A 16,332-nucleotide genomic window follows, 5' to 3' on the forward strand; every position below is an offset into this window, starting at 1 on the left:
GATAGTCCACAGAGCCTCATAGATGCAGAGGACAGCAAGGCCCATACTCTTACAAGGGATGTGGAAGGGCCAACTCTTAATCCGATAGTGTGACTGACTGGACATGCTGATCCAGGCACGTTTTACCCTGATTGCTATTTTCTTCCTCGCTGATTTCTGGATATCGAAAGAAAAAAATTTGAAGTGAGTAATCAGACATGATTGACTTGAAGAGTGGTGCAAGGTTGACGGGCTGAATCATCTACTTCTTTTCCCACATGGAAGGTGCTGAGATGGGCTGACACTGTGTCAAGATTCCGTGTCAGACTGGGGCAGTTTGACAGTGAGGCCAGTCTTTACTGACTATTTTTAACGTTATGTCATTAACTAAAAATGCTAACTTGCCATTGTTTTACTAAATAATGCATCACCTGGCTCGGCTCACTCACTTTCTCGTTCTTTTTCTTGTTCGTTCAATGTCAAAGAAATCAAGATGATTCCACACTCCCAAGGCCAAACTAAACTTTTAACTCCATCTCCAATATAACATCAAGAGGATAAATGACGTGACATTTCAGTTTGATTCAGGCAAAATGCCAGATTCCAAGGCCTTTCTGCCAATGCATCTCATACATCAGCTGATCATAAACTTTTTTTTACGTTAGTGACCATACATATTGTCTTGCAAGTGGTAATTAAAGGAGTGAAATGCCAAGTGCCTGACGCAGATCTCACTGCTTGTTTACTACTATGTATTACATTGACAACCCACACTAGACCAAAAGTAATTCTCACAAAGACAATAAATGAAAATATCTTTGCTGCTTTATTTGTGCAGATATTTTATTGGTTAAGTGAACCTTGTGAAAATACGGAATTTATGGAAACAAAGAATTTTGATAAATCTTAGTTAACAAAAGATTGTTTTATGAATAAATACATAGGTATAATTGATAAAACATTCACATGATCCCTCCAATGGTTTTCTCCAATCACACATGTCCAACTTCTTTTAGTTCATAAAAAGTACAACACTGGTCCTTTAGAGCATAATCAGTTTGTTTTAAACAGTCACCATAGGTTGATGCAACAATAACATTTCGAAAGATGCTGGTTTAAACACTTTCTAGTTTTACAGAAATAACCTTAGTATAATACACCCAGAATAGCAATTACAATGCAATCCTGTTATTTTTACAGGTTGGGACAGACAAAAAAAGTTACACATAACCAAACGTGCACAAAACAGGAATAATTGACGCAAAGTCAGGAATAAACTCAACTTGTTAAAGATATGTTCAGATTAATTTTACTGTAAATGACCAGAATAAAATCTATCTTTACAAGCTACCATACAGGTTTTAATGGCAGTGTTTGGTCATGACAACTTGAGACATCAAAATAAACTTAAAGACAAAACTCCACATTTGGAATGTTATAAGGCATTTTCCCCTATGGCACAGCCCCATCATGTTTGTTATATACTGAACACACCCCAGTGTGAAATCATCAAGAAGGCACTGCTTTACATTCTTCAACATCCTGTCACAAAAGAATACATTTTGACCTTTTAAATACAAGTATACTTTTGACCTTGCTAAAAAGTATTTTACACTCCAAACTAAACATGTATGCTAAGCTCACTTGTCTCTGTTAAGGTACTGTAACACTCATAAACTAAGCACTAGTTAACAGGGAATTCTCAAAACAGCATTCAGAAATTATTCAAAAAGCACTTCTGTATATTGGACGAGTATTTTTGCAGTTAGTGGCATTCTAACATTTGCACATTATTTAGTTTATGGCTTCTGCTAAAACTGGCTTAACTACAGTTGTAAAAATTGATCCTTGTATCTAGCCAGTTATATATGGAGCATCAACGAGCATGGAGAATTTGTTTTAAAGCATTGCATTTGACTCAAGATAATTAAATATACATAATATCATACACGCAATGAAAATGTTTTGAAGAATTTTGTCATCAAATTAGAAGCACATTTAGTCCAACATAATGCCTGGCACCCTTATAGTTAGTGATCCACATATAATGAAGAACAAACCTTAAAATAACCGATCCAGGTTGCTCTGAAATATGGCTGTGTTTGATTCTGGTCATGGTTAATTGAATATGGAGTTAATAATAATTTGAAGCAGGATAAGGAAGATAATAACCGCATAGTCTCTGTGCTGCAAGAGGGAGTGATTTGCATTAGACTGGTTTGCCACTGTTCGAGTCCTCAGAGCTGTCAAACTTCTAAAATAAAGAGTGCACTTTTTAGTCCAAAGGCAACACATACTGCAATTCATAAGTATTTCACATTTCTAGCCTAGCACTTCTTTTAAGGGAAAAAAATCAACTTATATTTTGATCATGCACCTATAGTCTCACTGATCCACAATACCCTGAGCAATATTAACCTAGCAGCTACTACCTTTGCAATTCTTTCATTTTAGACATTACACACATGCTACATAATCATAGACATACTGCTGCAGTTGGGGAGCCCTGAACCCTTTCACACTTTTCAATTAGGGAGCATGGAGGAGGATTAGGAGAGGGGAATAATACAGATGATGATGATAAGAATGAACAAATGTTTTTATTTTGATAGCACCATTATTGCAGAAAACATACCTTTTTATTTGTCATGGAATATGGGCACCTTGATGAATTACTGCAGTGCACCTTAGAGATGGTACACGCTGCTCCCACAGTGCATCGGGGAAAGGGAAACCGATCAAGTTGACTGCTTTGTCCTGGATGTTATTGACCTTCTGGAATGTTGTTGGAGCTGCACTCACCCAGGCAAATTGGGAGTGTTTCCATCACATCCCTGACTTGTTTGCCATTTTGGAGAAGATTTGTAGCTCAGGTTATGGATCAGGTTGTAAGTTTGCTCATTGAGCTGGTAGATTTGTTCTAGAGATTTTGTCACCATGCTAGGTAACATGATTAGCGAGCTGGTGTTCTGTCTCACTTGCTATTTATCTGTCTTGGTCTGATGTGGTGGGTGTTATCACTTCCAGTTCTTTTTCTGAGAGGTTAGTAAATGAGGTACAAATCGATACGTTTGTTAATGGAGTTCCGGTTTGATTGCCAGGACTCCAGTAATTTCCGTGTGGGTCTTTGTTTAGCCTGTCCCAGGATGGATGTATTGACCCAGTCGAAACAGGTACCCCTCCTCATCTGTGCCTATGGATACCAGTGATAGTTGGTCATGTCTTTTGGTGGCTAGTTGGTGCTCATGTACATGGTCATGTACATGGGCAACATCTCAGAAAAAGAACTGGAAGTGATATCACTGACAGAACAGATAAATAGCTAGTGGGACAGAACACTAACACTTCACCGGAGGCACATTAATGATGTTACCTAGTATAGTGACGAAACGTCAGAGAACAAATCCTACAAGCTCAGCAAGCAAATTTACAACCTGATCCCTGAATCATGCCTTGTCGATGATGGACAGGCTTTGGAAGTCAGAAGTGGGTTACTTTCTGCAGAATTCCCAGCCTCTGATTTGCCCTTCTAGCCATAGTATTTATATGGCTAGTCCATTAAATTTCTGAAAACTACTAGGTATCTCGAATGGGGGATTCAGCATTGAATGTCAAGTATTGATGGGTCAATTCTCTTCTTTTGGACATGGTAATTACCTAGTTCTTTTCTGTACTTAGTTTGACTACAGTAGGAATTTTTCCCCGATTTCCAAAACCAGTTAAAGAATAATATACTGTGTACAGTACTGGTCAGCATACTTGCGAAAGAATGTCATGTGTTGGAAGCAGTTCAGAGAAGGTTTACTAGACTAATGTCTGAAATAGGTAGATTGTCTTACGTGGAAATGATAGATAGGGTAGGCTGAAGTTTAAAAGAGTCAGAGGTGATTTAATTGAAACACAGACTATCTCAAGGGCTCTTGACCAGGTGGGAAGGATGCTTCCTCATGGGAGGATCAACAACTAGGAGTCAGAGTTAAAGGTAAAGATCAGGAAACCATTCATTTCTTACAGGGTTATGAGTCTTTGGAATTCCCATCCTCAAAATGCAGTGGATGCAGAATCTTTAAATATTTTGAAGACTTGTTATTGCTTGAACATTACTCACACCATGTCCAAGATAACATGAGCTGAAACCTCAGAACAGCTTCTATCTAGAAGGACATGGGCACACCAACCCCTGCAAGCTCCCCTCCAAGTCACTCACTATCCTGACTTGGAAGTATATTACTGTTCCTTCACTGTCACTGGGTCAAAATCCTGGAATTCCCTCCCTAAGGACATTGTGGGTCAAACTACAGCACATGGACTGCAATGGCTCACGAAGGCCTTCTCAAGTACAAAGTTAAAAATCACACAACACCAGGTTATAGTCCAACAGATTTATTTGCAAGTACTAGCTTTCAGAACTAGTACAGGCAATGAACGATGGTCTAGTCAGCGATACCCACATTCCGTGAATGAATAGTTTTAAAAAGAAACCTGTCATCCCAAATAACTTAGAAGTACAAAGAGACACAAAGCAGCAGAAAGGTTAAAGGTTCATCTCAAGCAAAGCTAATTTCAAAATAGTCTAACAAAACGACAGGCATTAGAGTTATAGCAGCTGTGAAAGCCTGACAAAGGCTCAAAAGGGGAAGATGAAAAATGTTTATTTATAACAGCAACAGAACAAGAAATTAAGCTCCCAGAGTGAGTGTTTAAGAACAGAAATAGAGAGCAAACATGATAGTGAGAGAGAGAGAGAGGAGGACAGGAGAGGGAGAGAAGGAAAAAGGAGAAAGAGAGAAAGAGGAGGAGAGGGGTAGAGGAAGATAGAGACAACGGGCAGGGAGTGACAGGGAGGGAGTGGACAAGAGGAGAGATTGAGGTGAGGAGAGGCAAAGAAAGAGCGGGAAAGGGACAGGCAGAGAGAGATGGGGAAGAGGAATAGGATGGAGGAGGGGTTGGGAGGGAGAGAGAGAGACCATAAGATATAGGAAGAATTTAGGCCATTCGGCCCATCAAATCTGCTCCATCATTCGATCATGGCTAATATGTTTCTCAATCCCATTCTCCTGCCTTCTCCCTCTAACCCAACATCTCCTTACCAATCAATAGCCTATCTCTGTCTTAAATACTTTGAATGCTCGGCCTCCATAGCCCTCTGGGGCAATGAGTTCCACAGACTAACCACTCTTTGGCTGAAGAAATTCCTCCTCATCTCAGTTCTAAAGAGTCATTAGATTAGATTTACAGTGTGGAAACAGGCCCTTCGGCCCAACAAGTCCACACCGACCCGCCGAAGCGAAACCCACCCATACCCCTACATTTACCCCTTACCTAACACTACGGGCAATTTAGCATGGCCAATTCACCTGACCCGCACATCTTTGTGATTGTGGGAGGAAACCGGAGCACCCGGAGGAAACCCACGCTGACACGGGGAGAACGTGCAAACTCCACACAGTCAGTCGCCTGAGTCGGGAACTGACTTCCCTTCACTCTGAGTTACAGCCTTTGGGTTTTAGCCTCTCCTACTCTGGAAACATCTTCTCTATGTCTACTCTATAAATGCCCCTCAGAATTCCCTAAGTTTCAATCAGATTCCCTCCTCAATCTTTCAAACTCCATCAAGTACAGACCCAGAGTCCTCAACCACGCCTCATATGACAAGCACTTCATCCCCTGGGATCATTCTTGCAAACCTCTTCTGGATCCCCTCCAACACCAACACATCCTTCCTTAAACACGGAGCCCAAAACTGCTCACAATATTCCAAATGCAGTCTGACCAAAGCCTAGTACAGCCTCAGCAGCACATACCTTCCTTTGCATTTTAAACCTCTTGAAATGAATGCTAACATTGCATTTCTTTTCCTAACTGCCACTTGAACCTGTGTGGGGGAAAGAGAGAGAGTGAACGTGCATGCGAGAGAAGATGGAGAAAAACAGAGATGAGAGAGAAGAAATGAAGAGAGACCGAGGGTATGACAGTGAGAGAGACAGAAGGAGAAAAAGAAATGCAGAGTGTGTGTGTGTGTGTGTGTGTGTGTGTGTGTGTGTGTGTGTGTGTATGTGTGTGTACGCGCACGCGTGTGTGAGGGTGAGAGAGAGAGAGAGAGATGAGACAAGAAGAGAGAGAGAGGAACGTGGGAGTGGGGGTCGGTGGGGGAAGAGAGAGAGAGGAGACATGGTGAGAGGGAGAGACACATTGTGGTGGGGAAGAGAGCGCGCGAGAATGAGGAGAGGGAAAAAAAGCAGACAAAGTTGATAAGTTAATCTCCATCAATAGGGACCTGGAAATTCCTTCCATTGTATACTGTAAATGGCTCATCAAGGCTCGGGGTGAATGGGTCAGGAACACTCTGCTGTCCCCTACTGGTCCACTGCAGGCAGCGCGAAGTCAATGCTGCACCACAGGAATAAATTGCAATCTGAGTCGGGGTCTGAGGTGGAATTCAAAACTTGGGTGTAGCATGTGGGACACTTTGTGCAAAATAACTGCTCCAACTAAATCCAATGGGGATTTATAGCCTATGCCATGACATCATCACTTTTTAACCAACTGTAAATATGAGAAGGTTCATGATCCATCACACACAGCGGGAGGGGCTATAAAGTCAGTTTAAGAAAGCACCAGAATGCATTTAAGGGATTAGTCAAAAAATGATCAGAGCACAGAAAGACCAATTAGTCCATCAGGTCCATGCCAGCTCCCTGCAGAGCCATCCAATTAGTTCTATTCCTATGCTTGCTCCTCCTACTCTGACAAGTTCATTTTTTTCTGCAGTTCACCCAATTCCCTGTTGAATCACCACCTCTATGTTGCAGGACGTTACCACTCATTGAGTAAAGACAGCCTCATGTCCCTGCTCTGTATCTCCTGCCCAAACCCAAAAAATCTGCGTCTAGGCTACATAAAAGAGCATGACCTACATCGAAGTGCACCATTACAACATGGCCAATAACCTAGGGCTTGTGGTGAAGGAAATGAAGCAGCCAGGATCAATACTTCTAACTTCTATCCTCTGTTGTAGTATGAACAATGAAATAAGTGAGCATCTCTTTCTTTCCAACATCAAAATATTCAAATAAACATGATTTTGCTGAGCTCCTTAGAGCTATCAGTGTCCATGAAACTGTTTTCCAGAATTAATCGTCACAAATTTGCAAGTTACATAACCCAAGAAATATCACTCCCAAATCTCCTGCGGGAGGTGAAAAAAGTTTGAGGCTACTGTCTAAAAAATAATTATCAGGTAATATCTTAACTGCACCTACTGCACAATATTAGTATCACCTGAATCAGAGGGGATTCTCAAAGGTACATTGCCTCAAGGGGCTGTCTTGTGGTGCAGTGGTAATGTCCCTATCCATGGACCAGGAGACCTGGGTTCACCTATTCCATAGGTGCGTAATAACATCTATGAACGGGTTGATTGGCTCAAGGCAGGCCTCATCTTTTCAGTCTCCATGCTTCTCTTCATCACCAGATGCTGTCATTGTTCCATCTGTTCAGCATTAATAAAACTTTCCAAAATTGCTATTCAATTTCAAGTAGGTATAGATCCACACAGCATGGAACAGGCCCTACTCATTTATGCTGACCAGGTTTTCTAAACTGTACTAGTCCCATTTGCCTGTGTTTGTCCTCCATCCCCCTAAACTGTCCCTATCCTTGTACCTATCCAAATGTCTTTTAAAACTTTGTAATTGTACTTGCCTCTGCCAATTCCTCTGGCATTCCACATACACAATGTGAAAACATGACCCTCAGATCTTTTTTTAAATCTTTCCCCTCTCACTTTAAACCTCTGCTGTCTAGTTTTGGTCTTCCCAACCTGGAGAAAAGACCTTTGTTATTTACCCTATTCATGCCCCTCCTAATTTTATAAACCTCTTTGAAGTCACCTCTCATCTCCTATGCTTCAGGGGAAAAGGTCCAGCCTACCCAGCCTCTCCTTATATCTCCAACCCTCCATATGAATCTCCAAATCAACCTCAAGTAAACCATCTGCCCTGACAGTTTTGGAATTATCAAGAACACAGTCAACCTGCATTTCAAATGCCATGCAGAATTCTTTAAATTTAATTTCCAGTTCATACCTGTTGATCTCCTCCTGTGCACGCTTTATTGAATCTATGGCACTCAGAATTTCAGTAAGATCATTTGCCTTCTTCCTCAATCTGGTGCTGTGTTTCGCTGACTTTTGTTCTGTAAGAAAGGTTGGGACTATTACCACAGACACATCAAACCTTACAGCTGAGATGTTAAAACAGATCAATCTCTCTCAGAACCTGCAAGTTCTTAATATCTTTAAGCTTTATAAATTATTTTTACAGTGTCTTTAACATAATAAATCATCTGTTTCGCACAAGGGTAATCAGATAACAATTGACAATAAAGAGAAAAACAATTTGAAGAAACATCCAAAAGCTTCAAGGAGGAGAGAACAGTAGATAGTGGAAAGGTTTAAGGAGCTTCCACAGCTTTGATCTGAGCAGCTGAAGGCAGGACTGTCAATGGGTGAGGAACAGGCAGCAAAAGCAGCACAAGAAGCAGGATAGGAAGAGGACATAATTCTTAGGATGTTGGAACTGGAAGAGGTTACAGAGAAAGGAAGCAGCAATGTCATGGAAGGATGGTAAAGTCCATGAATAGATACAAAAGGAGGCAGTTGTTCAATGCATGCGCAATTCAGCAAACTGGAAAGGATCCTTTATTGGCTCAGGACATCATTGCACCTTTTTGGTGCCATTAGTCTTTTTCAATTTCCTATCTATTCTAGGATTCTCTCTCAAATAGAACAGTATGCGTATGAATGAATCTAAACATTGCGTCTTTTGAGAAGGGAATTTAAATTGCAGCCCTTGTACTGGAAGTCTAAAGATCATCATGAGACCTGCAGGGAGGGTGATTCTAATTTCTGAAGAATTGAAAAATGAAAATGGATAGCATCATGGTATATTGAGCAAGTGGGTCGGCACAGTGGCTCAGTGATTAGCACGGCTGTCTCACAACACCCAGGTTTGGTTCCACCCTCCGGTGATTGTGTGGAGTTTGCACATTCTCCCCGTGTCTACATGGGTTTCTTCTGGGTGCTCTGGTTTCCTGCGACAGTCCAAAAGTGAGCAGGTCAGGTCGATTGGCCATTCTAAATTGCCCGTAGTGTCCAGGGATGAGCAGGCTTGTTAGGTTAGCCATGAGAAATGCAGAATTACTGGGATAGTGTAGTGGGATGCTCTTCAGAGTGATAGTGTGGACTCGATGGGCCAAATGGCCTGCTCCCTCATTGTAGGGATTTTATGATGATTCTTTGAGTTCACCTGTCCAAGATCAGAATGGATCAAGTGAGGGGCAGATGTTGCTTGAATCCATAAACTCAATCCAAATTCTGGCCGCTGGCTGAGATTCTGGATCACATTGCAGGAAAGAGTAGTAAAATCCAGCTGCTATTTGCTGTAATCAGTACATCGTCCTCTCATGAGCTGTTCTATCGTTTGGAGAAGCATTGCTGCCTCACACCGACTATTACAAGCTGGTGAAATGACAAGCAACATGCAACCAGAGGAAAAGGAAAAGACATTTGTTGTGTGGGTTTTAATTTCTTGTTGGGCAGTTATCCTTGACTTGGAATGATAAACATAAACACATTGAGGAAGGACTTCAATATAAAGCAAAATAGTTCAGATACTGGAAATGCAAAAACTGCTGGAAATACTCAACACTCAGGTAGCTTTCTGCGTAGAGTGAAACAGGACGAATGTTTCGGGTCAATGCTGCCAGACCTGAGCTATACAGCACAGAAAAGGCCCTTTGAATTTATGATCTTTGTTGTTCTTTCTCTCTGGGTTTCATCTCCATCTTCATTTACTCCTCCCCCTCCCACTCCATATTTAGCATACATACCAACAATTTCCTAGCTACAATTAGTCTTGAAAAAGGGTCACTGGACCTGAAACATGAACTCTGTTTTCTCTCCACGGACTTGCTGAGTTTCACCAGCAATTTCGGTTTTTGTTTGTGGCATTCCAAATGCTCATCCAAGTACTTTTTAAAAGTTGAAGTTTCTCACCTCAGCTGTTCTCCCAGGCAATGCATTCCAGATTCCCACCACCCACTGGATGAAAACACCTCTCCTCAAATCCCCTCTGAACCTCCTGTCTTCATCTAAACATTGTGCCCCCTCATTGTTGACCTTACAATTAAGGGGTATAGCTACTTCAAACTCACTCTGTCCATGCCCCTCATAATGTTACACACCTCAATCAAGTCCCTGAAATAACTCCACAAAGGCTGGCATCCCATCATCAAGTCCCCCTTTTTTTACACATGGAGAGTCCGTGTCACTGATCCAGCTCCCTCAGAGCCAGCTCTGAGTGAACATAACCTCTGTCATTCCTGTTTTGTTTAAATTTTATTAACCAGTACAAATGACACAGTTAACATGAACAGAAATTTACAGGGCAAAGGGCTGCAAAGCCAGACCCCAAACTCCATCATTCAATTAGTTTTAAGGAAAATGAGGACAAACCTCAAATTCCATTTTCAGTCATTACAAAAATAACAAATACATATCAGACAGTCCAATCAAATGAGAAACAGTGCATAGAATACAGACTCCTCCCAGCAAGCCATGCAACCCTCCCACCTTCCAGCTACTCCAAGGCAGCCCGCCCCTATGCCTCTTCTGGCTCTCGGTCTGCCTTGACACCTTCAGGCCACCTCTAAGACAGCCCATCCTGTTTCCCCAACCGCACCCCCCACCCTCCCCAGGATGACAACGATCAGGACGGCCTACCCACCTTCTGGCTTCCCTAACCGCCTTTCCGCATCTTCTGGCCACCTCAAGGACAACCTGCCCCAGTACTTGCCTGCGGTGATAGCGCCAAGGATGGCATATCCACCTCCCAGCTCTGTCTGCCCTTATGTACCATCTGGCTCTCACCCATCCTGACATGCCATCCGGCCACTTCTAGCACAGCCCGTTCCCCTTCCTGGGACAGTGGCGCACAAGCCTACTGGATCTCGGCTTGCCCCTATGCACCTTCTGGCTTTTGGCTTCTCCAACACACCTTCCAGCCACCTCTAGGACAGCCTGTCCCGATTTCTCCTTCTCGGGATGATAGCACTCAGAACGGCCTACTCACCTTCTGGGCAGCCTACCCATCTTCAGGTTCACAGGACGGCCTATCCAACCTCCGGCTCTCGGGGTGACAGTTTCGGGGACCTATCAGTCTTTCGGCTCAGAGTAAGGCTTGCCAGACCCAGGGACACAGACAGTGCAGGTGATCATCCCATCAAGCAACAAGACAAATTCAATTACCACCAAACAGAGAGTCCCTTCTGGTACACAGAGTCCATTACCATAAACAGTTCTCTTCAAAATGCAGAGTCCATTGCCAGAAACAGACTCCACAATTGAAAACTGAGTCTATTCCTGATGACAGAAAATGCACACCCAACAGCACACATACAGGTGTTCAGTCTCCAGAGGGGCCTGGTCCTCAGAGGACCATACCCACTCGTAGTAATACAGTTCATTGAAAAAGGTGCAGTTAACTCACATGGGATGGTCTACTCCAACAGAGAGGGTCCTCTCCAACATGCAGCAAATGCTCACCTCCCAGCACACACACAGGTGTTCAGTCTTTACAGAGGCCTAGTCTTCTCACAGGGAGCCAGGCCTTTCAGCTGAAAAAGTGCATTTTCTCACAGGGGTCCAATCCAAACACTAAAAAAAGTGAAAATACGAGCAAAAAAGAAAGAAAACCAGGGTGCAAGGGATAAGCCCTGCCACAAAAACAGCATAGTCCTTTTCTCAAAGTAAATGAAAAGAGTAACACACAGGCTGTAACCAGCTAGTGAAACAACAGCTCCCTAATGAGAACTGAAATACACCTGAAACACATTGAATATGAAGGTCGGCCAATTTAGAAATCAGTCCTCAATAAAAAAGGAATACCAATTAAAGAACTGGCTGTACAGCTCAGCCAGTTCAGGAATCAGGTTTCCCCCCCAAAAAACAGAAATCAGCAGCAGTACACATTGGCTGTGTGGCCAGCCAGCTCAAAGCCAGTCCCCTGACACAATTGGAGTCCTTGGCACTGATCTAGCTCCCTCAAAGCCAGGCCTCAGAGTGAACATAACCTCTGACATTCCTGTTTATATCTATCAGCCAGGGCTCCCTGATTGGAACAGGTTAACAGCCCCAATCAGGGAACTCATATTCTATGATGATTTGGAGGAACTGATTTTGGACTGGGGTAGACAAAGTTAAAAATCAGACAATACCAGATTATAGTCAACAGGCTTATTTGGAGCCTCCAAATAAACCTGTTGGACGATAACTTGGTGTTGTGTGAATTTTAACCATGTTATATAATGTCCACCTGGTTGACCTTGTTATAATCACTAAAGCACGCCTTCAACCTTCACTGCTCAAAAAAAATCACAAGCTTATTCAGCCTCTCTTCAGAGCTGAAATGCTCCTTTCCAGGCAACATCCTGGTGAATCTCCTCTGCACTCCCTCCAGCACAATCACATCCTTTCTATAGTGAGGAAACCAGAATTGCACATAGTATTCCAATGATGGCCAAACTCCAACATAACTTCCCTGCTGTCACTAGGGGAGGCACGAGCCAAGTGATGTTATTGCTGGACTGTTAATCCAGAGTGGGATGCTGCTGCTCCTTTAGAAAGGTTGTGTTGTTCTTGTTTATTTTTCAGAAGTGTTTTACCTGATGCAGATTCCGAAATGTCTGGCTTGGTCTCGAGGCATAGAGAAGTACAGCATAGAAATAGACTCTTCAGACCAACTCGTCCATGCCAACCTGATATCCTCACCTAATTTAGTCTCATTTGCCAGCACTTGGCTGATAACCCTCTAAACCCTTCCTATTCATATACCCATCCAGATGCCTTTAAAATTGGACCATTGTAATTTGACCAGCCTCTACCACTTCCTCTGGCAGCCCATTCCATATACACACCACCCTCTGCTTGAAAACGTTGTCCCTCAGATCTCTTTTATATCTTTTCCCTCTCACCCTAAACCTATGCCCTCTAGTTCTGAACTTCCCCTGCCTCAGAGAAAAAAACTTTGTCTATTTATCCTATCCATGCCACTCATGATTTTTATAAACCTCTAGAAGGTCACCCCTTACCCTCCAATGCTCCAGGGAAAACAGTGCCAGCCTATTCAGCCTCTCCCTATAGTTCAAATCGTCCTGGCAATATCCTTGTAAATCCATTTTGAACTCTTTCAAGTTTCACAACATCCTACTGGCAGGAAGGAGACCAGAACTGCACACAATATTCCAAAAGTGGCCTAACCAATCTCCTATATAGCCACAACGTGACCTCCCAACTCCTGCACTCAATACTCTGACCAATAAAGGAAAGCATACCAAACGCCTTCTTCACTATCCTATCTACCTATGTCTCTACTTTCATGGGACTATGAACCTACACTCCAAGGTCTGTTTGTTCAACAACACTCCCTAGTACCTTACCATAAAGTGTGTAAGTCCTGCTAAGATTTGCTTTCCCAAAACACAGCACCTTGCATTTATCTGAATTAAACTCCATCTGCCTCTCCTCAGCCATTGGTCAATCTGAGGTAACCTTCTTCGTTGTCTACTACACCTCTAATTTTGATGTCATCTGCAAACTTATTAACTATACCTCATATGTTCACATCCACATCATTTATATAAATGACAAAAAATAGTGGACCCAGCACCGATCCTTGTGGAACACCACTGGTCAGAGTCCTGCAGTCTTAAAAGCAACCCTCCACCACCATCCTTCGTCTTCCACCTTCGAGCCAGTTCTGTATCCAAATGGCTAGTTCTCCCCGTATTCCATGAGTTCTAACCTTGCTAACCAGTCTCCCAGGAAGAACCTTGTCAAATGGCTGACTGAAGTCCATATAGATCACGTCTACCACTTGCCCTCATCAATCCTCTTTGTTATTTCTTCAAAAAAACTCAATCAAGTTTGAGACATGATACCCCACACACAAATCTATTCTGACTAGCCCTCATTACTCCTTGCCTTTCCAAATACCTGTAAATCCAGTCCCTCAGGATTCACTCCAACAACTTGCCCACCCACCAATGTCAGGCTCACTTGTCCAGAGTTCCCTGACATTTCCTTACCACATTTCTTAAATAATGGCGCAATGTTAGCCAACCTCTAGTCTTCAGGTATCTCACCTGTGTCTATCAATGATCCAAATATCTCAGCAAGGGCCCCAGCAATCACTTCCCTAGCTTCCCACATAGTTTAGGCTACACCCGATCAGGAGCTAGGTATTTATCCATTTTTGTGTGCTTCAAATCATCAAGCACCTCCTCCTCGGTAATATAGACATTTTACAAAATGACATCATCTATTTCCTTATATTTCACGTCTATCATGTCCTTCTGCACAGTAAGCACTGATACAAAATACTCATTTAGCATCGCCCCCACCTCCTGTGGCTCCACACAAAGGCTTCCTTGCTGATCTTTGAGAACCCCAATTCCCTAGTTACTCTTTTGTCCTTAATGTATTTATAAAAACCCTTTCGATTCTCCTTAACCCTATTTGCCAATCTCATGTCCCCTTCTTACCCTCCTGATTTCCCCAAGTATACTCCTACCAACTTTATAGTCTTCCTAAGATTCACTTCATCTGTCCTGTCTATATCTGACATATGCTTCGTTCTATTTCTTAACCAAAACCTCAATTTCTCTAGTCATCTAGCATTCCCTACACCTTCCAGCTTTTCCTTTCACCCTAACAGGAATATACTGTCTCTGGACTCCAGGTATCTCATTTCTGAAGGCTTCCCATTTTCCAGCTGTCCTTTTGCCTGCGAACATCTGCCCTCAATCAGTTTTTGAAAGTTCTTCCCTAATACCATCAAAATTAGCCTTCCTCCAATTTAGAACTTCAACTTTTAGATTCAGTCTATCTTTTTCCATCACTATTTTAAAATCTAATAGAATTATCATCGCTGTCCCCAAAGTGCTCCCCCACTGACACCTCAGTCACCTGCCCTGCCTTATTTCCCAAGAGTAGGTCAGGTTTTGCAGCTTCTCTAGTAGGTACATCCACATACTGAATCAAAAAATTGTCTTGTACACACTGAACAAATTCCTCTCCATCTAAACCCTTAACACTTTGGCAGTCCCAGTTTATGTTTGGAAATTTAAAATCGTCTACATAACCACCCCATTACTCTTATATCTACTTGAAGAAGCTCTTAAGGTTGTAAAAAAACAACTTGTACAATGAAAGGGGAGTGGCAGTTCTTCCAGCTCAGCTTTCCTCTCGTTTGATTTGGGTTTTAGCTGTCTGACTGTTGACAGCAAGCAGTCAGTCTTGAGACTGCTGCTCAAAGAAACCACTGCAGGAAGAAGGTCTTCCATGCTGAATCTCTCTGCCATCTCTCCCGCAAGACCCTGTGTTTGATTTTACCTTTTTTCCAAGGAGTAGCAAGGGAGACTGGAGGAGCAAATTGGGAGGCAGGTTTTGGAAATGGTTAGCAAGGATAGATCTCATGGAATACAGGAAGAACTAACCATTTGGTTACAGAACTGGCTCAAAAGTAGAAGACAGAGGGTGGTGGTGGAGGGTTGGGTTTCAGTCTGGAGGCCTGTGACCAATAGAGGCCACAAGCATCGGTGCTGGGTCCACAACTGTTCATCATTTATATAAATGATTTGGATGTGAGCATAAGAGGTATAAATAGTAAGTTTGCAGACAACACCAAAATTTGAGGTGTAGTAGACAGCGAAGAAAGCTACCTCAGACTACAACGGGATTTTTATCAGATGGGCCAACTGGCTGAGAAGTGGCAGATGGAGTTTAATTTAGATAAATGTGAGATGCTGCATTTTGTGAAAGCAAACCTTAGCAGGATTATACAGTTAATGTAAAGTCCTGGGAAGTGTTACTGAACAAAGAAACCTTGGAGTGCAGATTTGTAGTTCCTTGAAAGTAGAGTTGCAGGTCGATAGGATAGAGAAGAGGTGCTGGCAGGCTGGGATATCTGATTGGCATAGACGATTTGGACCGAAGGGTCTGTTTCCGTACTGGACATTTCTATGATTCTATGACATGGAAAGGGCAACAGAAATGAAACAGTTTGAATTACTATTAAAAGCAGAAGCAAGAGAAAAAGAATGAATTACTTTAGCAGAACAGAAAGAGAGACCGATGGAGATGAATATCTGAAGGTAAACTTAGTGAGGAAAAGAGTGAGGATGAGCAAACCCATGGTAGCCAAAGATCTCGTAAGAATCTGTTTAAATAAGTTCAAGCATTGCCTAAATTTAATGAGAAGGGTGTAGAAACATTTTTCATCTCATTTGAAAAGA

The 16,332-nt window shown here is 42.5% G+C and overlaps 1 protein-coding gene across 5 annotated transcripts in view; it reads right to left on the bottom strand.

Annotated features, from left to right (window-relative positions):
- Positions 1-819: 819 nt before the first annotated feature.
- The window catches only part of osbpl8 (oxysterol binding protein-like 8), a 419,660-nt gene continuing 404,147 nt past the window's right edge, over positions 820-16,332 (bottom strand). For 4 of the 5 annotated variants that reach the window (XM_060839573.1, XM_060839571.1, XM_060839569.1 and 1 more), the window contains 2 exons: positions 8,067-8,175; positions 820-2,233 (listed from right to left, as the gene is read on the bottom strand). In XM_060839573.1, the coding sequence (XP_060695556.1) occupies positions 2,098-2,233; positions 8,067-8,175 (245 nt within the window). In that variant the 3' untranslated portion in view covers positions 820-2,097. The remainder of the gene's footprint in view (positions 2,234-8,066; positions 8,176-16,332) is intronic. The other variant, XR_009645711.1, reaches the window with a different exon arrangement.

This window comes from Hemiscyllium ocellatum, chromosome 19, assembly GCF_020745735.1.
Source record: "Hemiscyllium ocellatum isolate sHemOce1 chromosome 19, sHemOce1.pat.X.cur, whole genome shotgun sequence".
Lineage (NCBI taxonomy): Eukaryota > Metazoa > Chordata > Chondrichthyes > Orectolobiformes > Hemiscylliidae > Hemiscyllium > Hemiscyllium ocellatum.